The following is a 22,452-nucleotide window of genomic DNA, read 5'->3' as shown; positions in this document are numbered from 1 at the left end:
AAAAAAGTTAAGAGGGACTGGAACTTAGGTAATTAAAATGAAACATAACACAAGTGTGTGACATTTGTGATGTGATTAAGCTAAATGAGTCGTTTGTCAGGAATTTTCATTTGGAGATTCAGGCCAAAATAGGGCCACTTCATCACATCACTTCATCACATCTCTTGGTGTTCCGACTTCCAAAATTTTTTAACTTTTAAGATAGTACCAGCATGCGGTTTTCACAGCAGTAATGCTGAGATTGTGCTGTTTTCAAATCTGTAAAAAAAAAATTGACCAGGGTCGAAAAACGACTCATTTAGCTTGATTGCATCACATCTGACAGGGGCGAGCCGACTCACCATAGACGTAGGCAATGACAATTGCTTCTACAAATCCAATAGTCAGAACAGAAAAACCAGCAGAGTACGTCTCCATTAAAGAGAAGATATAGATGCCTCCCTGCAATGGCAAATACAATTGTGTTAATTGTGGTGATGGGAGTGTGGCCTAGTGGTTAGGGGTTCAAATCCAGCTGCTGGCCATATGTAGTGTCCTTGGGCAAGCCACTTCACTCCCACTTGCCTCTCACCACCCAAGCTGGGGAATAACCTGTGATGGACTGGCATCCCATCCAAAAAGAACAAAAATTGTCTCAGTCGTTTCATGCCAAGGAAACAGGAGATACATGTAATCACTGGCCTGATGGGCCTTTTTGGCTTGTGACAGACTTTACTTCTTTTTAAGCTTTGGCAGGAGCTTGTACATGTCACTTCATGGTCTGTCGGTCGGTCAGTAGGTCTTTACCCGAAAATTGACCAAAACAAGCCCTCTAAGTCTCCCATAAAACTACCAACTGACCAAATATTAACCAAATGCAATGCCATCGTCAGTAAATGCACTCTTGGCGAATGTTTTCGGAACACACCCCTTTGTTTCAATCGATGCACGTGCGCGCCGTCTATTTTGCATATGAATAAGTAAGACATTCCGGAACCGGGCCAGAGCTTATTGTACACTCACGCTTGTTCTTTTTACGACTTGTGGCGATTTATGGTCAACTTGTCAATGAGACAACTTTAAATGCTGAAGAATTAGGCGCTGCACAGTAGGTTTAATACTTGGAACACAAAAGGTATCACATCTGAGAACTTAAGCAACAATCGGGTGAACAAATAGAACAAGTAATGAGCAAATAATGGAGCTGTTTCATACAAAGTCTTACATTTGTCACCATGGGTAAAGCCAGCAGGAAACAGACGAAGCATGTGGCCAGGGTGATCCAGATCTTAAACTTGAAGATTCGTGGGAAGAAGCTCTGCAGCTCGTCGCAGATGGCCGTGATGACAGTTTCCATCATGACAAACTGAGCAACAGAAGCAAAAAAACTATCACAACTAAGGTGAAAAAGAAAGTGATGCATGAAGGACCATTCAGGTGCCAGTTTTTAGTAGTTCGTTGTTAATTCGGCGAAGCCGTGAAAGAGTGCGCACAAGCATTGGCATGGCGCACAAGGGCGCATGGTTGCTGAAATTCATCGGTTCAGTGGGTGACAACGCGTAGCTGCCATCAGCTGAGTGAGAACGAGTCCTGGATGCTGATTTTGGGCGCAATTCGAAACATGACTCGGCAACTTTTGAATTGAAATCAAGATCCCAGAATATTGTGTTTCTTGGAATATACAGCATTCGCAGAGCTAAAACTTCATCAGGTTAGTTGTTAAAGCACCTTTCTTTAGATTTTCAGCACTTTTATTGCTTCAAACGAAAAAAAAATGCACAAATGACATACTCTACCTTTAAGACTGGTTCCCAATATTGATTGAACGTAAGAATGATAATGGAAGGTACAGGAACCAGTCTATACCTGCACTCCTCTGGTACAGAAATACGCGCAATGATCACTGCTCCTAAACCAGCAAAGGAAAGTGTTCTTCATTATATGATGGGATGTTTATGACTTGCCTGGCTGTCGAGACCCAGTGTGAATAACATGAAGAAGAAGAGCACAGACCAGAGCGGTGCGACAGGCATCCTGGCTAAGGCTTCTGGGTAGGCCACAAAGGCAAGGCCGGGACCTGGATGATGGAACAAGAACAAGAAGTAGAAAGATGATTGGTGTGGGTAACGTGGTGACGGGATGGCGGTACAGAAAGGAACATGTGAGGTACGGGGAAGAATATGTGGGAAATAGGTAAGTTAGCATGATGCGGGTTGGAGAAAGGGGAAATGGGTGCGAGGTAGAGATGGGGTGTGGTAGTAGGATGGAGGTAATATAAGGGGTAAGTTTTAGATTGTGGAGTGGGCTTGTAGAAAGGTGGGGATATAGGGTGGAGCATGGGTACTGTGGGTACCCTGTGGAGACATGTGAATAATAGGGAACAAAAGATTGTATACGTCTCCACAGGGCAATTTCTATAGGCGAATACGTCTCCACAAGGTTATCAAGAAATAGATATATGGATTTTACTCAAAAACTAGGAATTTCCACGGTGTGTCGCAAATTGAAGTATTCTTTGTAAGGGATATTAAGTCCGAATTTCAGCCTAGGAAATTAATTCTGGTTACAATAGGAGCGTTTTGAAACTACACTTTCAAACTCTAAAATTTTAGTACACGAGAACAAAGAAATGACTCCACAGGGATACAAATTTGAGTATGTGTGTGGGGGGTTGGGTGTGAGGCGAGGGGTGAAAGAGGAAGGTAGTGACGGGGTGAATAAGGCATTGTGGGGGTACGGGGGTACTTCTGTTTCTGAAACAGGCTTGCAAAGTGGGGTGTGGGGTGGGGAGTGGGTGCTGTGAGCGCCTGTAAGGGATTGGGTGACGATTGGGCGGCCCTATAGCCAAATATCTTTCTTAAGACATACCCTGACTGTGTGCCAAATGCCATGCTTGTATCATCAAATGCGCAATTGCCCCAAACATTTCCCCTATCTGCCCCTCTATGGGTGCAGATGTGGAATTGGGTGAAGAGCGTAGATGGTGAGGATGGGATGCCCTTACCTGTGTCAGTGACATTGGCAATCGGCAGCTGCATATCGTGGGCCATGAACCCAATGACTGAGAAGATGACAAACCCGGCCAAGATACTAGTCCCACAGTTGACACAGGCTAGAATTAAGGAATCCCTGGTGAGAACAAGGTTGTAAAAATGTGAGGCATAGAACAAAATAACAACCTTACAATACACGTAGGTTATAAAAATGAGAAAACAATGAGGAATACGTTATATATGCAAATACAATCAATACAAAAAAATCCACTCCATGCAAAAATGAGTGTATCATTGGCACACTCAAGTTTTTAGCTTTGTGTGAAGTCTATTTGACAAAATTTATGAAATTATTTTTTTTAAAAACCGAACACAAATTCTTTACAATAAGCCAGTTCGGTATCTCGATAATGTAGTCCATGTCAAAGGTCATTCGGGATAAAATCGCTGACGTGATGATACGTGACGTTACGCCTGTCTCCGTGCGCGTTCATGCGCCTTGGATGAGCGTTCGATTATCCCAAATGACCCATGACCCATATCACTGTGCGCATAATTATGCGCAGTTGAAATACAGAATTGGCTTATTCTTCACGAAGATAGCCTGTCAAAATACAAACACCCTTTTGCGCAAGGAGGGGATTTTTTATGGCTACAAATTATCTAGCCTACCAATAATACATCATTTTTTTCTCAATGTGTGGAAGTTTCTCAAAATTTCAATTTTATAAGAGAAAAATTCAAGTGAACACATGATGCATGATACTGAATGATGGTATATGCTGCATGTGCGACAAGTCTGTTTGAAAATGGATTGGTGTATACATTCAAAAGACACTAAGACAGCGCCCCCAAGAATCTCTAACCCTAACAGTGCTCTGCAGTATGTCCCCAAAAAAGTGTCCGTCTGACTTTTTTTTAAATAACTAGAAAACCATGGATTCAATTTTGAAAATGTTTGAATGTGCAGACTCTCCTTATCCTTGGCACAAACCCCTATGAGTTTCATTTTATTCTAGTCGCGCATCACTGCATTTTTGGACACTGTGACCAAGTTCCTTGCCTTAATCAGTTTCAGTGCTGTGTTACGCAAGCTGTTTGAAATCCTGCATGCTTTAAAAAAAAAGGCTGATGTGGTTTGGGATTGGAAGGTCTTGTCATGGTGACTGATAGCCAGACAAGTGGTTCCAATCCCAACCGCAGCCCTTTTCACACCATGCAGGATTTTACACAGCTTACATAACACAGCACTGAAATTGATTAAGGCAAGGAACTTGGTCACAATGTCCCAAATTATTGTTGTGATTTCATGTAATTGATAATTGTGTAGTGATGCGTGACTGAAATTAAATGAAACTCATAGGGGTTTAGGCCAAGGATAAGGAGTATCTACACGATTAAAATAAAATTGACTTCATGGTTTCGTAGTTATTTCAAAAATAGCCAGACAGACACTGGTTTAGGGCATACTCTATGGTAAATATGCTAAATTAAAAATTTGGTTGAAAAAATAATTACTGTCTTACACAGTTCTTTTTGACACTTTAACCAAAGTAGTGAAAGTATCTGAAAGTATTTATTTCTTTGAAAAACCGGTGTCCACTTTGGTCACATGACAATTATTTGCCAATTTCAGTCAACATAATTCTGCAAGCAAAACAGCAAACTATAAGAAGCCCTCAGCACTGCTTGGGTTAACAGATACTTTTTGAGGAGCGCTGATGTAGCTGTTGTTAACTGTTTCTTCTAGAAATGGCCGTTTATGTTTTGTCTGCGTGGAATGGTCGTTTTTGCAAAATTGTACTTTATGGCAAGTGTGATATAAAAAAACAACCTAGGCCCAGCTAACAACAGCTACAAGAATGAAAGACAATCTCATCATAAAATGCATGTATCACTGACTGTGCTGTGTTTCATCAACTTGTCTGCAAAAAAAGGGACAAAACTAACGCCAATTAAACAACTGTCCTTTTTTATGACAGAAGGTATCAATGCTTTTGGATGGGTTCTGAAATGAATTGCTATTAACTTTTTTAATAAATAAAGAACCAGTAAGATCTCAACTGCTGCCAGCTCTAAACTGCAGCAAATTTCAACTTAACATTTCCTCAACTAGCTTGTTAGGGTTTATGGAAGAGTGGATTTTAACCTTGTCTTGTAAAGAATTGGGTGGTTGACGGATTTCTGGGAGTTTGTCCCACTATTTTCAGAGATATGTATACTCTTATTGGTTTAACCCTAACCTTCCCAAATCCATCAAAATCCATTCCCCCATTTGGGGGGTTTTGGTAGGCAAGCCATGAGTACCAAGTCCATCAAAATCCACCTATCGTAAGTGGTGGTCTTGTGGTGGATTTCAGCGGATTTGGTCCTGAAGCATTATGTGAAGCAGGAACAGTGATGGATTATGGCGGACTTGGTCCAGTACCGAGTAAAAGACACTGGGGATGTTAGGGTTAATGGTGGAGCAATTCATTTCAAATCCCATCCGAGACATTCCATGAAGCTTTGGCCTCGATTTCGGAGCTTGTGAGAAGTACCGCATGTCGAGCATTCCAGAGTGGTGGCTTGTCAACACGTCATGGACTCCGTGCACAGACAGCAGAGGGCGCTTCGCGACTAGTTGTGAGAGCTGTGCGAGCGGACACAATGTGTAAGCGCATGTGGGTCATTCCATACATTTGGGGTCCACTTTTATTCGTGTCCCTGCTACATCTGATATAAGATTTTGTAAATTCAGGACACGTTTTTTAATTCCTGAACTATCTCCAAGAGCGATTACAATACATATAAAGCAAAGTACCTGCCAAGCATAAAAAAGGTTTGATTCAATTTTATTGATGCTTGCACGGCAATTATTACATTGTCAGGTGTAACAGTCTTGGACACAAACAAAGTCACACTTTTGGACCCCGAATTAATGGAATGCTCGACCCACATATGGAAGTGGGCTGACTAGTTTTGATGTGCGCAAGCGCAGGACATTCAGAGTCACGCCTACAGAGTCTCTTTTTTTTTAACCATTGAGGGGGGTCCTTGTGCACGCAGTCCAGTCTTCATCCATCTGCAACTATCCTGACCATTGCCATGTGCACGAAATGTCCTACAACCGTGACCAGAGATGCGAAAAGTTTGTAAAAAAGGTGACAGGAACCGATTTAGGGACGACTGCTTTTTCTTTTTTTTCTTTTTTTTATTGTTATTATTGTTTTTTTTTTGGATATGGTACTGCTTTTCAAGAATTGTCAAAACATTCATGTGTTGCCAAAAGGTCTAGTCTATGGCATTGAATGCAATAAACATCTCACTGCTGTGTACCATAACCATAAGGGAATATCATTTGGCAAAAAAAAAAATAGCTTGGCGAATTTCCAGATAGAGATCGACTTCCTTTTTATTCACATTTGATACAAATCGCATGAAAACGATCTTGGTACATTCAACCTGATTCCGGCAGTTTTATTGCCTGTAAATTATGGCAAGATACCAGAAAATACCATGGCACCAATGCCAAAAGTTAGAATTTCATCTTCTGCTTCACCGAAAGATGGGGATCAACCAATACAGAAAAATAAAATCCCAGTTACATAAGGAACTCAACACTAGTTGAGAAATATCTGTTTTGAGGGCCTTTGGTGCAAAAACCATATTTCATACGGCTCATTGATGCGAATAATATTTGATATTCCCTCTGTGGAGTTGTACGTTTCGAATATCCATAGTTACACAACAGAATACAGGCCAGTTACAACCCACACCAAGCTCACCCAAGAAATGTGTATCATTTGGTCAACATTTTTGGTCAAAGCTCAAAACCATGTGTAAGTGCCCCACAAAGAGCCGTTTGCAATAACATTCCCCTTTTTTTAGGGGGGGGGGGGGTTGTGAATGGAATATGCCAAGAACAGCCCACCAGTTTTGATTACAAAAAAACATGTAGCTCTGTTTCGAAAAGTGCATTTCGGAATTGACACCTGCTTTTTCATTTTGGAGTTGTAGGGACAAACAGTTTTACTTTGCTTTCAGCTAAAATCCGTCTGTTTTAACATTTGCTTCAAGGAAATGGTTATATTTGAACTAAACTTGAAGCATGTTCAGTGCTTAGTCCTTTTAGAATTTTCATACCGGAAGTTATACCAGATGTTTTCTTAGACTACAGAATGTTGTGTGATGCACACTATGGCATCTGACTGTTCATTCCGAACGGAGCAAAAATATATGGCAATTTATTCAATCGATAGTTGCAGATGGTTTTTCCCGAGTCCCCGATGCAAAACGAAACCAAGCATAGCCACACCTCTCACAAGTTACACGAAGACACATTCAAAGTTTTCCAAAGTTTGCACGACAAAGCGGGATCGTTTTTCCGCTCCATGAAAAAAGTTTACCAAGTCAGCAAACAGCACAGCTGTTTCCTGTATCTCGTGACTGAAGTGAATATACTTGCATGAGTAATTGAAAACTTGGAACGGTCCTCGTGTTCCGCTAAGGTGATTAAGACACTCATCCCTTGACAGCCCACGTTACGACCTTCTCCCGTTTTCTCTCATAACTCTCATCACAGCTCAACTATCACCTTAGCGAGACCAGCTCATTCAGGTTTCGAGACACTCTCACCATAGCAACAAAGGTCATGGCAACAGATACCATGACAACACATCTCATTCTTCCTCTCTGAATCATCTTGTGTGGCCATGCTGCGGTTTCGTTGATGCTAACAAGATTTTTAAGCAACACTTAATAGGCGTATCAGAGGCTTGAATGGTAACTTCTGTCAACCTCCAAAACTGTTTCTTTTTGTTTGACATATTTTTCAAGAGCCTTATAACAATGCCTCAAGTCTCTGCACATTGCGAGCTGATTATCAGCTCAAAATGGCATCTGACAGGAAGACAATATAGTTGCTCATTTCGGGCACTGTTTTGTTTCCATCTTATTACGACAATTACGAAAAGAAATAATAAAGCTGCCCTAAAAAGGTCTTTTTCACTACTACAGAATCATAACAAAGTAGGGTCTGTCTGCACTAACAGAAGTTACCAACTCAAAAAGTAACAATGACACGCCACAGGCCACTATTTAGTAACAGATCTCAAATTGAAAAAAATTGAAAAATCGGTAGACGACATGCAGTACTTCTCACGAGTCTTACACGACAGCGCCTTTATACCTAGTCTCGGTCCAAGACTGAAGTTGGATTTTATTCTCCTGAGGTACGTAGCTGGTCCTGGAAAAAAGCGCAGTCGAGCTGCTGTGGCGGTAGAGGTTGCAATCAACAAGATGAATCAAATCCAGTTTGGGAATGTTGGCGCTGCTACCCAGGAAATTCCGAGCATACCTCACGCGTGAGCATAAGATTGAATACAGCTAGCGCATGTACATGAGGTACGCTCAGAATCTTCTGGGTCGAGCTACCAAGAGTTGATTCTGATTGTTGATAGCAACCTACAGCCTCGGCAGTTAACCACGCTTGTCATCAGGATCCAGCTGTATAAGGATAATAAAATCCGAATCCAGTCTCTGAACCAAAAAGTCCTTAAAATACTCAAACATCTTGGATATAAAGGAAAACAGCTGTAGTCTAAATCCACAGCGGCCACAACCGCCACTGTCGTGGTCTGTGTCACACAGCTTGATGAGAAAGTTGTTGTTGTCCTTTTAGTTTTGTTTTTGTTTGTTGTTGCTGGATTGTAATCAAGGGTTAGATAACCCACACATACCGCACTACCCCGTGGGCTTGAGTAGATCGGAGCACACCAGGTCGTTGTTCTCCTGCAACTACTGCGGGATAATAGTTCCCATAGTGTTAATACGAACGACCCCGGCACATACCAGTTTTATGCTACTGACTAACATCAATTAAAAACACAACAGTGAACAAGCAGTGGGATGTTTTTGTCATTTCAATTTGTTATTTATACAATTTTTTTTTTTTTAAATAAAATTTATGTATAGGCTTGTGCATATGTACACCAGAAAAAAAATCTGACAGTTTTTAATTATGGGTTTTCATTTGACCAACAGTTTTTGTGACAGTTTATGAATCGACCAATAGAAATACCATATTCACATTCAACCTCATTGGTTGTTTTACCAACAAAAGAGCCCACTGTGAGTTTACTGTTATTTTTTCTCTTGTCTACATGAACACAACAACAGAAAGACACAAATAAGGTATGCACCAGGATCTTGTACATGTACACTGTAGGCCCTGCCTTGGGGCAAAATAAGGATACTACCGCTTGACGAGTTATGCATGCAGGAATGCGGTTTGTCCCAAGAAAGTACATGTATGTGAGTGTGTACCAAATCCTGCAGACATTGAACTCCAAAGAGGCAGTACTCTGCACAACTAAATACATGTACATTGACCACAACCACATTGATTGCTTACACATCCCTTACACACATTCCTTACACACATTCCTTTCCCGTTTTCTTTTCTTCCCCATTTTTCTTTTTTCCCCATCAAAATTATTGCACCCTTGATCTTTCTTTCTCAAAACTGTTTCAAAGTCATGGCCTTATGCCACAGTTTGGGTTTACGTGGACAGACTTTTAAGCCTTATTTAACATGTATGTCTTACAGGCTACACTATGTTTTCTGGAAAGCACGGGGAATCTAGACAGTGCTAGCCTAGATCCCATACCGTAGTTTAAGTTACCACTCAGGTTTGGGACAAGTTGAATTCAGTGAAACTGTGAACATCTCGTCACTAGGTATATCAAAGTGGATGCTTATCTTTGCCATAATGTGAAATTCAAGCAATTATTTCAAGCACTTGGCAATGCACAATGTGGGAACAGTCTTTTAAGTGAAGCAAGTCTATGCATGAGCTTGGGTACTGAGTTGACGATGCATGTATGTTTATTCCCAATTGCACCTGTGCACCACTTAGTTCAGAGAGCGCGCATGTGCACTGGGTGATTTCATAAATGACCTTGGTCGTTTCAAAACGTGGAATTCTACCACACAATGTTATGAATGCTGTGAACGTTTAGGTTTACTAACCTTTGTTTTTTTACTTAACTGAAACAAGGCCATGACTTTGTCAGAAATTATATATCTTCATTCTGCTAAGCAATTGTATTTCTTATCTTTGTTTCGGCATTATATAGGAATGTACTGCCAAAAAAAAAAATTCACATTTAAAATTTGTTCTAATTTTGTGAAGGAAACTGAATACATGTACATGTACTGGTAGAGTTCATTTCCGTGTACTTTTCTTATTTATTTTATTTCAACAAATATTTTCTCTTAAAAACAGGCATGCAACTGGGAATTTAGAGAAAAAAAACAAGGAAATTCCAAACCGCACAAGACTCAGTACAGTATTTTTCAAATGAGGAAATGAGTGGATCCTAGGAAAAGTTGCATGCCTGTAAAACATTTCTTGGGATTAGGGAAATCCTCAAATTTTCATTTTTGTTCAGTCTATCCAAAACTGAATAGAAAGAACCAATGGAATGTCTGCATAAAATGTCCAGACAGAGAACTGATCATAGGGTGAAACAGAAATAATCTGCTCTAAACGGACTCCCTCCCTCCCCCACCAATTTCCATGCCCCGCCCCTTCCTCTTCCTTACACACACACACACATTTGTATATAACACCCTAAATACTCATTTACTTCCAAGCAACGCACTTATGTCATGTCATACACACAACACACGCTTGTCTGTGTAAATCGAAGATTTTCTATTATTCGCCATCATAGATCTTTTGTTTATACTCAAAACTTTTATATAACAGCTCCCATTGGTTTTGTACACGTTTTCCAATCGAGTTCATAAATTGACTCCTGTCCTCCATTTATACTGGGTGATGTTGCACGTGTGTGTCCTCGATTTACACCATAACAATGCAGACACAAACGCACCCACACTGACAATCACAAGTTTTAATGAACACTGCCTTGCATACCAATAAGATCTTTCACATGTAAACAGCATAGGAATAACCACTCTTTTAAAAATACAAACGCACATTTTTTTGTTTAGAAATGGTCACACGTAATGCATTGGCAATATGAAACAGGTGAATAGTGTCATAAGTATATTCGGTAAATATCAGAAGAAATCTTCAATTCAAATCTTCAATTCTGCAAAACATAAAAAAATTGGTCACGTTTAAATTTATTTCCCATGATCCTTTGTTCAAAGAGCTAACAATGTGAATGGCTAAAAAGGTTTGCCATTGTCTCTAGCATGTAGGCTTGTTTTTTTAAATTTCATTTCAATAGGTTATTAAAAAATCTCACAAAAAAGATGCTTCATTTTTAAAACAGAGTGATTCCTTGGTTACTTAAATTCATTCTCCGAAAGTCAGTTTATTTTTTCTGGACTGCAAAGGATCATGGGAAGTTTGGGAATCGAGGACAGGACAAAGATAAGGAATACAACTGTAATACGGAATAAATTATTTCAAGTTTAAAGAGCAAGCATTGCCACTGGAAATTTCTGTACACCGCTGAATATAATTTCCATACATGAACATCTGCTGAACTATAAAAAATATGTAAATTTTAAACAAATTGTTTTCCTTCATGTTAGACACAGTAGCAGATGGGCCAGTGAATTTTCAAGTTGCTTAAATGCAGGCAAATTGAAATGTTTCGCATGATCGGACCTTCTGGTTCGCATTGCAAGTCAACAATTATTTATTGTAGGTTGGATTAGGTATTATAATAAAACGGGCGTACTCTATTACACTTAAAGGGTAATATTATAACAGGCTGGCTTGTCATTATATGCGAGATTTGTGTTACTTGCAGAACCAAATACTTTATTGAGGGCTGTGTTACAAACTAACCAGCCTAGTATCAGTTTTCTACGAAGCGCGCCTGGTACGGTTTTCTGGAAGTCAACAGATCGAATCCCACTCGAGAATTTGTTTGTCTTTCTTTTTTGTTTGAACAAAAAATGCATAAAAATATGTCAAGTCAGTTTCTCTGTGTTTTTTCTCTATCTACTTTCGTTTGCACATGTAGGTTCATTCAATATACCTCTGAAACTATTTATTGTTTTACAATATAAAGGGTGGAAAAGGAAAGATCGAATCCCACTTGAGAATTTTTTTCTTCCTTTTTTTTTGTTTGAACAAAAAGTTCATGGAAATATGTCTAGTCAGTTTCTCCTTGTTTTTTGTAGTTTTTGTTTTGTACATATAGGTTCATTCAATATACTTTGAAACTATTAATTTTTTTTACAATATAAAGGGTGGAAAAGAAATTGCGACTTCAAAATTTGTCCTTTTTTTTTAACATTTACATGTATCTGCAAAAGTTCTCCACTTATTATAGAAGGCTTTTATAATGTATATTTAGTTTGTTTACAGCGTAATTTAATATCGCAGGTATACATAATACTCCAAACAAACCTTAGGCAGCAGGTTTATATGGAGTGTAAAACAAGTTAACCGAGAAATATAAAAAGGGGGACCAAGATGAATTACATGTATGGCCACAAAAACAGATGGGTGTTGTAACAGTTGTTGATCTCGCGCCAAATGTCCTGAAATATACAAAACAGCTGGTTGTGTCGTGTTCCATGACTTGGTGCGAAATACAAAGAATTAACATCCCCCCCAAAAAAAATCTGCTGAGAAACGAAAGGCTTACAATATGTACTTCCCTTCTAATTTGATACTTCCTGTGAAAAAAGCCTTAAATTTTCCCCTGGATAGAAGAAATTGGTTTTGATGAGCCAGTTTTTGGAAATCTCTGGTTGACTTCCTTTGGACTTTTGTTTTTAAACTTTGTTTTATTTCGTACATTAAATGTGGAGAATTTCATTTTGGGGAAAAGACAGGAACTTTTGAAGGGTTGTGGGAGATAAAAATGAAAGTGCAAAACATAATGCATACGATATTTCATTCAATTCAGTGTTCCCAATCCCCCTCCCCCACGTTGACAAAAAAATTGGATAATACTAAAAGGGATTAGGAATCATATCAAATAAAAACCTGGCTATTGCTCTTTTTGTTAGTCAAAGAATGAGGAGAAAAGGAAAGGAAAAAACTTCATGGTCACTAATAGTAATAATGTCCCCTTACTTTCTTTGTTCAGTTGTTATACATGTAGCCCTCCTGGGGGTAGCCAGGGAATAACAAAAGGAGGTGCATTTACATGTAAAAGGTGGTGCAAGTACAGTGCGTCCAAGAAAAAGAGTCCCGGGCAAATCAGCGGCCATATCTGAACAAATATTCATGTGAGACTATGCCTTTATTTCATAACGCATTTACATGTTAATGCGTTATGAAATAAACATAGTCTCTTCTTGTCTGCATGTAAAATGTGTCCGTGTGTGATACAAGTTCGTGGTCTCCTCTCTCCACTAATTTACCAGCACAAGCTAATGCTGTAAAAAGTGTAAATTTTGATTTTATGGAACGCCTACGTTTCTAGTCATGGCTTTAAAAGTTTTCAATCAATTCAGTTTATTTTTTTTCCACAGGCAATAAACAACATCGACAGCCTGAAAAAAACACAATACAAAATTGAGTCTCGCACATGAATTTTTGTTTAGATATGGCCACTGATTTGTCCGGGCCCGCTTTTTCTGGGAAACCCTGTGGTGTAACATTTGTAAGTTGGGTCAAATTGACTCATTAAAAAAAGGCACAGACATATCCAGCACTCTCACTGGCATATATCTTTGTTAACAGGTCAAAGTTTTGTACTCTTATCTCCCTCCCCCCCCCCCAAAAAAAGGAGAATTTTTGTTTTTAACAGGTACATGTACATGTTTTGAGGGCCAAGAAACATCTTTGCTCAAGGAATGACATTAATAGTTTGCAATTCATCATGATGATTGGAACCCTGTAGGGGAAATGCCCCAATCCCTCCTGTCAGGATTAATCATGGCAAAAAAGTACGAAAGACGAGTATAAACAGTCAAACAGGCCACCTTGACAGAAGGAAACAGGACTGCGCTCTGTTTGAGCAAAAAAAAATAATGAGTCATATGAATCACCCTCTTGAAGTTGCATGTACTTGAACAAACGGCAGGAAACTGATTTTTGGTTTAATCACACGGTGGGGCGATCCCAGTAACTCCGATAGAATAACCGAGCACCATTACAGGCAAACGCAGTTATAACAAGTACAAGTGGTACAACCAACGGCGGTTCCACGAACCGTATAACCTCAAGTTTAGCAATGCAATGCGGCGTGATCTAATATGCAAAGTAGACGCATGCGCATCAGTGTCACAAACCGGCAAGTATTCCATAGAAACTCACTGGTAAAGCTGTGATACACACGTGGCATGGAAACAGTAAAACGGGCCGAGCAAAGTTTCCACCAACCAACAGACCAACCAAATAACCAACCCACAAACCAACCCACCAACCAACATAGCTCAAGCCCACAGCGTGTTTCACACCGCCGTGGGAAAAACATTGCTCATAAGATAAATGGCTGAACATAAAACCACTTGTTGGTACCAACTCATATTATTACGTAGTGTACCGGTGTAAAAAATTCCAGTGGCAATGCTGCATTAAATTAATATGGACGGAAACCATGAGTACATTTTGGACGTTACCTGTAGAAATTGTTGCGGAACTTGTTGTAGCTGGCCATGGTGTGCAGGCCTCCCCAGGCCGGGCCCAGGGAGTAGAAAATCTGAACTGCGCCGTCCTTCCAGACCTACTCAGGAGAAAAGACGGAATTGAAGTCCAGTCCATCACGAGTGAATTACAAGTCCATTCGCAAGTCTGGTCACGACAAACAGGGGACGATTCGTAACAACGGGAACGCCTTTGTCGCAGTTCATTAGCCGTCGATTTGGCTTGGGACTGGTTGACTTGGATTTGCGAGGACTGTTAAGGACTTGACTTGACTTGACAGCAACTTTGAGACTAGAACTGGATTACAGCAAGAACACCTTAAAAAACGCTAATAGCAATACCGCAAAACACGGCATTTACTTGGCGCACTTTTTCTGGAAGGCGTTCAAAGGCGTAATTCTCAGTGTTATTGAACAACAACAAAAAGGAGAAACTGTCAGTTCAGAGGACCGGTCAACTGCAGACCAGACGGCCTATACTTTTTTTTTTACTTTAATTGTAAGCATAAGTCCCATTCATTTATCAACTAAGAAGTCTGATTTCGTTTTGGAAAGAGTTCTGTACCTGGACATCACTTGACACCCTGTACACATACCCTACGAGACTGGTCTGAAAAATTCCAAGTGTTTTCTCAGTATTAATGCTTTAATAGTTTCCCTGCTAAACTTGACTTTTTAGGACACGTTATCGCTTTCTGATGGCTGAAAGGTCACTGAAGGGAAAAATTAGTGATTTCCATGTATGGAATTCTTCCCTTTGTTTCTGTTTCATTTAGATGACAAACTTATTTCTTTTTATGGGTTCTCAATTACATGTGTAAGCCAGCTATATTTTTACCCCATTTCTCACCAAGGTGACCTCGATTGTCTGCACACAAATTTACCCCCAAAATCATTTAACTATGGTGTACAATGCAAATGTCCATTTCTTTTTCCTGATGCCAAATCTTCCCTCTCTTAAGGACGGTTGCAAAAGCCGACTTCCCACCGTTGTAATATATTTTAGACGTCTGAATGGAGACTGCAATATACCACCTGATACAATAGTGTGACCTCAACACCTCAGTGCTTACACAATATCGAAAACAGGACATTTATAAAATAAAAAACCAATTCAGTAAATGCAGGTGCCCCATAATGTATAATTATGACTAGCTGTTAAATAAAGCATGCATTTATCTCCCCTCCCCCCCCCCAAAAAAACACCCCCATCACTCGGCCTTGGATGAAACCACAAAAGAAACGTGATGGAAAAAACCACCGTTCACTTTTATAATGTGCAATGTACCTTATTCCGCAATGATACCTTACACAATAGCTAATTGACAAAGAAATGAGAATAACAGTTATTCATATTGTGGTATTCCAATGCCGGCATCACGTACAATGCACAGTACACATCATACATGTAGGTCCAAACAGCAGATTTTTAAGGTTTTTTTTTTTCAATTCTAACCCACAGGGGGAGCTTTTTTTTGCTGGTCCCAATCTACCCTGAAATGCCAACACTTTGGGGAGGACCAATTGCACACTTTTGGGAATAATAAAAAATTGGGTTAAGTCGTGCGTACAGTATTTGGCGGCTTGGCTAACCAACCTTAGATCCCTTAAAAATAAAAAGCCTGAACAATCTGGCTGGGTATTTTGATAGGTTCGGGGCAATATTAGAGTAAATAAAAACGTTAAGTTGCCTTTTGTGTCTGTTGTAATATGCGAAGCACGGCATAGGATTTTGTCTGAAAGGCAACCCCCCAACCCCCAACCCCCCAAAAAAACTTAAACCAAGTGTTACATTACAATGTACATTGAAATTTGAACAACCATTTTTTCATTGCAAAAAAGTTCCCTGAGAAGACGTCAACAATACAGACACCCATTTGCTAAACCACGCAAGAAATCTATTAAAGCTTCAGCCTAAAGTGTAGTTTAATCAATTCAGAAACACAAAAAGGGACTGTGTTATCTTCAAAGCCTACACCCTCAACCGGGTACTTGTATACAAACACTTGATATTTCTAGAAACTTTTTGTGTTCGTTTCATTTTTACCCATTTCCCATTACCCTGTAATTGCCATAGACTTTGCACACAGTTTTCCTTCTGGGTTTTTTTCTGACTTACATTAGCATCAGCTAGGCGGGAGAAGTCAGGCCGGATGTAGAACAAGATTCCCTGGGCAGACCCTGGGAGGGTGACGCCCCTGATCAACAGGATGAACAGAACAACGTAGGGAAAGGTGGCAGTAAAGTACACAACCTAAAAGAGGAAACCAGTTGGGAAGGAAATGGGTAGGAAAATGTTTTCAAACACACATACAGGTTTACGTACCTAATGATAGTGTGGACATTCCTTTTGTTTTCGTGTAGCTGAGAAAAACCTGTGAAAAAAACTCATTTTACTCACACTGTGAAAACTCTTTCAACCCAATTTTTTTTCTATGATTCCCTTGAGTGTTTCTCTTCATTTTGCCACAGATAAACCTAACCCCAAAATACCTGTAAACCTGTTTTCCAGAGAGGGGGAAAGCTTGTATGGATGTGGGCAAGCTAGTCCACTCCACATAACGTATCTGAAACCTGGTTTATGTGGACATCCTTTGTTCGGAAGTCCACACAGTATAATGCTTGTTCACAAAATTGCCTGAAGACCTGAACAAAATCTTTGATTTTTAAAGACAATCACCCCTTGTATAAGGAATGGAATGACTCAACCTCCCTCTACAATAATGGAAGATGCCATGTTGCATATTAAACAACACATGAGAGCATCCCCCCCCCCACAAGTAAATTCAATGAATAATGCAACTCAAGTACACACATTAATAAAACATGCAAATGTATTGTTAGTGAGGCATGTCACACTACTTGTGAGTACCACAACAGGATGACAAAACATGTGCGATAATATTCTGATTAACAAAAGATTGGCATTTTGCCAAACTGTCGGAAGACATATTTTGAGGAGGGTACTACACGTACTATGCTCATGTACATGTATGTATATATGGCCAACAAATAAAATAATTGTGTTGCCCTCACATGAAAAATATTAGGAAGGTCGGTCGGTCGGGGATTTTTGTTTTGTTTTTTGAAGGGGGGGGGGGGGGTTACATACGGTTTATAATTCACATAGGCCTACCCCTTCTATTTCATTCGGTTACCAGTTCCCCTCTATGAACATACACAAAATGTGCAAGCACCAACTATACTGTGTACGTGTACATGCATGCGATACATATTGTACACACACATCACATGCCATGCCTCAGCCTCACTTACTACCAAATACGGTAAATTCAAACTGTACTACCATTTAGGTATGTACGTTTTGTAACAAAATGCAAAAATATGGCATATTACAAAGGTTAAGTTTATTATGAAAATTTCAAGGGAAAAACAAAACAAAACAAAACTCCCCCCAAAAAACAAAAAACCGACCGGAGATTTCCAAATTTTTGGGTCGGTCGGATGAGGGCAACACAACAATTTCGTTTTTGGCCTAAAATTAACAGAGTGAAAGGTTCAACCCAAAAGCTAACATTCAGGGTTAGAAAAACACAAGCACAGGAATTTGTATCACACGCTTCAATAAATATGCCCTCCAAATGTAGGTAAAAAATACAGAAAATTGTTTAGAGATATGAGAAAAATTATTAAACTGACCAAGATACACACACATTACATGTGAGTGTAATGAATTTTTGACAAACCCATCAGTCATATTATATCTCTTACAGCTACAATGAAACATCATTTGCATAAAATATGCATCCTGAGTCATCAAATTGCTTTCTGGTTTTTTCCTATGAAAAAAAACAACCTAGCGAACTGAGCTCACTGAATGGACAAGCACAGATGCAGCATGCCAACACCTATGTGACCTGCACATACTCAAGGAGAATTATCCATCAGCGCATTACTTATCATATATCCTCTGGGCAATCCTTGGAGATTCGGCAAGAAATGCCCTCATAAATTTTCTGGGTCACATTCCCTCCCTGGATAGACATAACTGTATGTTGAATATGCATGTGCACCATGCTAACCTTGAGTTGGTCTCTACAGTGTTTTTGATAGGCTCAATCATGGGCAAGGCCGATAAAGTCCATGCACATGTATGTACTGGTTAATAGAAATTGAAAAGAAAGCAATTGGCGGTTGAGTTTCAAAACACCCCGAAGTCCATGCATGCATGTTCACAGCATAGAACCTTTATTGTCATCATTTAACACATCAGCATATTACACCCCCCCCCCCCCCTTATACGCTATAGATGTGGTTACATTGTGCCCGGCCAAGGTCATGCGTTGCCTGGGGTGATGTGACTAAACCCCGCCTAACGTAGCGATACAGTAATGTGCTGTAATATGGCATCCATCACGTTCTCAGTGATGAATACATTCAGCTAGGCACTGCCCCATCTTATTTATTACTTATCATTATTGATCTTAATTGCTCGTGCATAGAGTATGGTTAAAATGGCGGCTGAGACATTGTTTCGACATATCACTTGGAGATGACCCTGTGTGGCGTCACAATTTTACGGTGTACAATATATTATATACCGATACCTATCGCCCGCCGTACAACACGAGAGAGGAATTCAAATTGCCACTGAAGCCGAGGGCCTCAGTGCTGTCTTTTGTTGCGAGGATTAAACACAAAAATGCAATAGGTCCAATTCATACAATGGCTTAGCATTGAGAACCTCCGTGTCATGCTAATTTGGGATTCCTCTCATGACTAACCAAATCAACTGTCATGATCATCAATCATACAATGAAATTTAACAGCAAGGATACAGGACAGAAACATTGATTACAGAAAGATGAAAATATACATATCCCGTTCCATGCAATTTCAAGAGAATTACAGTATTCTTGGGTAGAAACACTTAAGACTGAAAGATCTCTGGCGCAGGGTGAGATTTATAATTCAAATATTCTGATTTCAGCCAATCAAAGAGCAAAGAAGAACAGCCCTGATATGCAGCAACCAATGAAATGTTAGATTGTGGCATGCTACAGCACTGGGAAATGAATATTCATGAGCAAAGGCAGCCAACCAGGACCTGAGTTTCTCATATACTGACCTTTCCGGAGGACTTGACCCCCTTGCTGATGCACAGGAAGACAATGATCCAGGCGACGATCAGACAAACGAGGTTCTGCCATCTGATTGTTCCCATCTCATGCAAGCCCTCCGAGCGCGCTAGAACCATGTTGCTATATGGGAATTAAACAAAACGACAAAGCACATTGACCCACAAACTTGGCAATAACTTCTTTATAGACCCTTCTCATACGACGCCATCTTCCTAGGAAAATTACAACTGTGTATTCAACGCCGTCAGGTTCGTGTGCGCGCTCGCAGTGTGCAAAATGTTCTAAACACATACGCACGTTGCTCAAAATTTCTTCGAAATACGGCGGGGCACAGCCGATGCGCGTCACGAAAATGCTGATGCACGTGAGGCAGTGACGTCATTTGAGAGGGACCTATTGTGGTTGATGGATTAATTTATCCAGATGTACATGTACGCTATAATTTGACATGCAAGTTTGCATACCATCATGTACATGTCGATTGCTATTTAGTCTGCGTACGGGGAGCCAATACGTACATGCTAAAAAATGGTGCCCTCTACAGTTAACAGAACAAAATATCAGCTTAATCGCCGTCAATTCATTGTCTCATTCAGGCAATTAAATAAAGGGGATCAAAAACACACAAAAAGATAAAACAAAATATTCAAAAAAATATTAACTATTAAAAAATAGTACAAACATTTACACTGTGAACATATGGCAGCTGTTTGTTTGTGATTACAGTCAAGTTGAAAAACTGAAACGATAAAATTATGCATGGTTTTTAATTGCATTTCAAAGGGATTATAACGATTTTAATTATTAACAAAAATATTCTGATAGTAATTGATGTACATGTAAATGATATGTTATGGCAAAAAAAATAAGCAGGCTATATAGCTGGCCTCCTACACGCCCAAAAAAATAATATAGTCGGTCTCCTACACACCCAAAAATATAAGCCGTGTCCAAATTACAGGGCTATACGGCCAGCATTTTTACACGCGCCTATGGAAGTCGCCGAATCCACCTCCCATTGGCGCGTGTGTCACTGACAGTGACAGCAGTATCCGCTTCGTTAGTGTGACGTCATCTCAATGACATCACCCATGCGTACTTCACACGGTGTAGCACTGAATGAATGGAACCGGAAGTTAACGTAACTCGAGCGTTTATCCAATGGGCGCTAGTTATCAGTGGCGCGCGCGCATGACTGACGCTTTTACTAACGAACCGGACAGCCAAGTATTTTCGGATGCGGCCTTACTTCCAGAATTCTGAGGATGGTCGGGTGGCGTCCTCGGTGAAGTTGGCCGTCATGCAGGTGTCCGTGTTCCACGTGTTGTTGCAGCTCTTCCACGGCACCTCGCCCGTGAAGGAGGAGTAGAAGTAGAATATTGTGTAGCCGATGATGACGTTGTAATAGATACAACACAAGACGGTCACACAGCACATGGAATAGCCGATACCTATTGCACACAAAGAAATGAGGGGGGAAAGTCTGTCAAAAACCCTTCCACATAAGGTGATCAACATTTTGAGAAATCGACCTTACAATCTGATGAAATATTTTCAAATTTAGAGCCATTTTTTCTTTTACAATTTGCTTACATTGCATAACATTCAATATTGTGGTTGTCAAAAAAAGGAGCAAAAACCAACCCTGGTTTAACTGGTCAACATTTTGGTTTTTGTGTGACATAAAAAAAAAATATATAAAAATTGTCACCTTGTGAAGGATTTTTGTGGGTCACATCATCAATTTTGAATGAAAGAAAAAGTGTGGGATATTGGGGCCATTGTAGAACAATTTTGAAAATAAAATGCAATCTTGTTCTACTGACAATCATGACAATGAAAATTTATAAAAGAATTTAAAACAATTTGACTAAGGGTGAAATATTAGATCTTGCAATTTTAACTAAAGATTAAACCCCCTTAGGCCTCAGTCTCAGTCCCCCAGAAAAAAAGATACATCTTTTGACGAGCAGTAAACCACATCCGGAGAGCAGAACCTGGTCAGTCAAGGCATTGTGGTTTTGCCGCCAATAGTATTTATTCAAAGACCCCACCTAAAGTTATGTAAGCGTTGGAATTTAATGAACCATACACTGTACATCCTCTGCAAGTGGTCCAATTGTCTGCTAATTGTACAGACATGTACCAATGATCAAACATCAAATTCTCAAAGTTATATCAACACATGTCTCAGGGACTGCAAGAGCCCATACTTTTTGCATGCATGGACTTGAAGCACCAAGGTACAGTAAAAAACAAAATATCATACATATACATGAACAAATATGCAGTTAATTACACTGCATGTAGTTGACAGCACAACAGGAAATTAAGGTAATTACAGAACAGGCTTCATCCGGAAATTAACTCCTTCTGCCATATTGACAGCAGCCTTTGTTTGCCTCTTTCAAAAAACAAAGTCAAAACTTGTTTCAGCTGATGTAATCAGCTCACAGACATAACCAGAGGGTTAAACTCTCCACAACAGGGAGTTTGAAATAGGCCAAGTGAATCAACAAGTGATCTGTGGATCACACATGTCGCCTTTCTTCGCAGTAGATAACTATAAGTCTCGCCTGTTGAGACCAATTTTACATTTTCATTTGCAGCCTATTTTACAACTTGACCTCAGATGACCTTTGATCTTGGTGTGTGACCTTTGACATCATTATCGTATGAAGGTTCCCATGTTCCATCTACATGTATGACTTGAGTTTGGTTGCGATTGGACTTCAACTTTCCAAATGAGACCAAGTTTCCTTTTTTAGGCTATTTTACAACTTGACCTCAGATGATTTTCAACCTT

At 39.8% G+C, this 22,452-nt stretch overlaps 1 protein-coding gene across 1 annotated transcript in view; it reads right to left on the bottom strand.

Annotated features, from left to right (window-relative positions):
* Positions 1 to 22,452, bottom strand: part of LOC119727761 (sodium- and chloride-dependent glycine transporter 2-like) — a 41,177-nt gene that overhangs the window by 5,737 nt on the left and 12,988 nt on the right. Inside the window, exons 4-11 of the mRNA XM_038199806.1 lie at positions 20,896 to 21,097; positions 19,634 to 19,766; positions 16,664 to 16,798; positions 14,521 to 14,624; positions 2,984 to 3,108; positions 1,944 to 2,056; positions 1,205 to 1,345; positions 342 to 441 (exon numbers count right to left, since the gene is read on the bottom strand). Of these exons, the coding sequence (XP_038055734.1) occupies positions 342 to 441; positions 1,205 to 1,345; positions 1,944 to 2,056; positions 2,984 to 3,108; positions 14,521 to 14,624; positions 16,664 to 16,798; positions 19,634 to 19,766; positions 20,896 to 21,097 (1,053 nt within the window). The remainder of the gene's footprint in view (positions 1 to 341; positions 442 to 1,204; positions 1,346 to 1,943; positions 2,057 to 2,983; positions 3,109 to 14,520; positions 14,625 to 16,663; positions 16,799 to 19,633; positions 19,767 to 20,895; positions 21,098 to 22,452) is intronic.

This window comes from Patiria miniata, unplaced genomic scaffold (genome assembly GCF_015706575.1).
Source record: "Patiria miniata isolate m_02_andy unplaced genomic scaffold, ASM1570657v1 HiC_scaffold_20, whole genome shotgun sequence".
Taxonomy (NCBI): domain Eukaryota; kingdom Metazoa; phylum Echinodermata; class Asteroidea; order Valvatida; family Asterinidae; genus Patiria; species Patiria miniata.
Note: the sequence above shows the minus strand (reverse complement) of the source record. Positions and strands in the feature narration are given on the sequence as shown.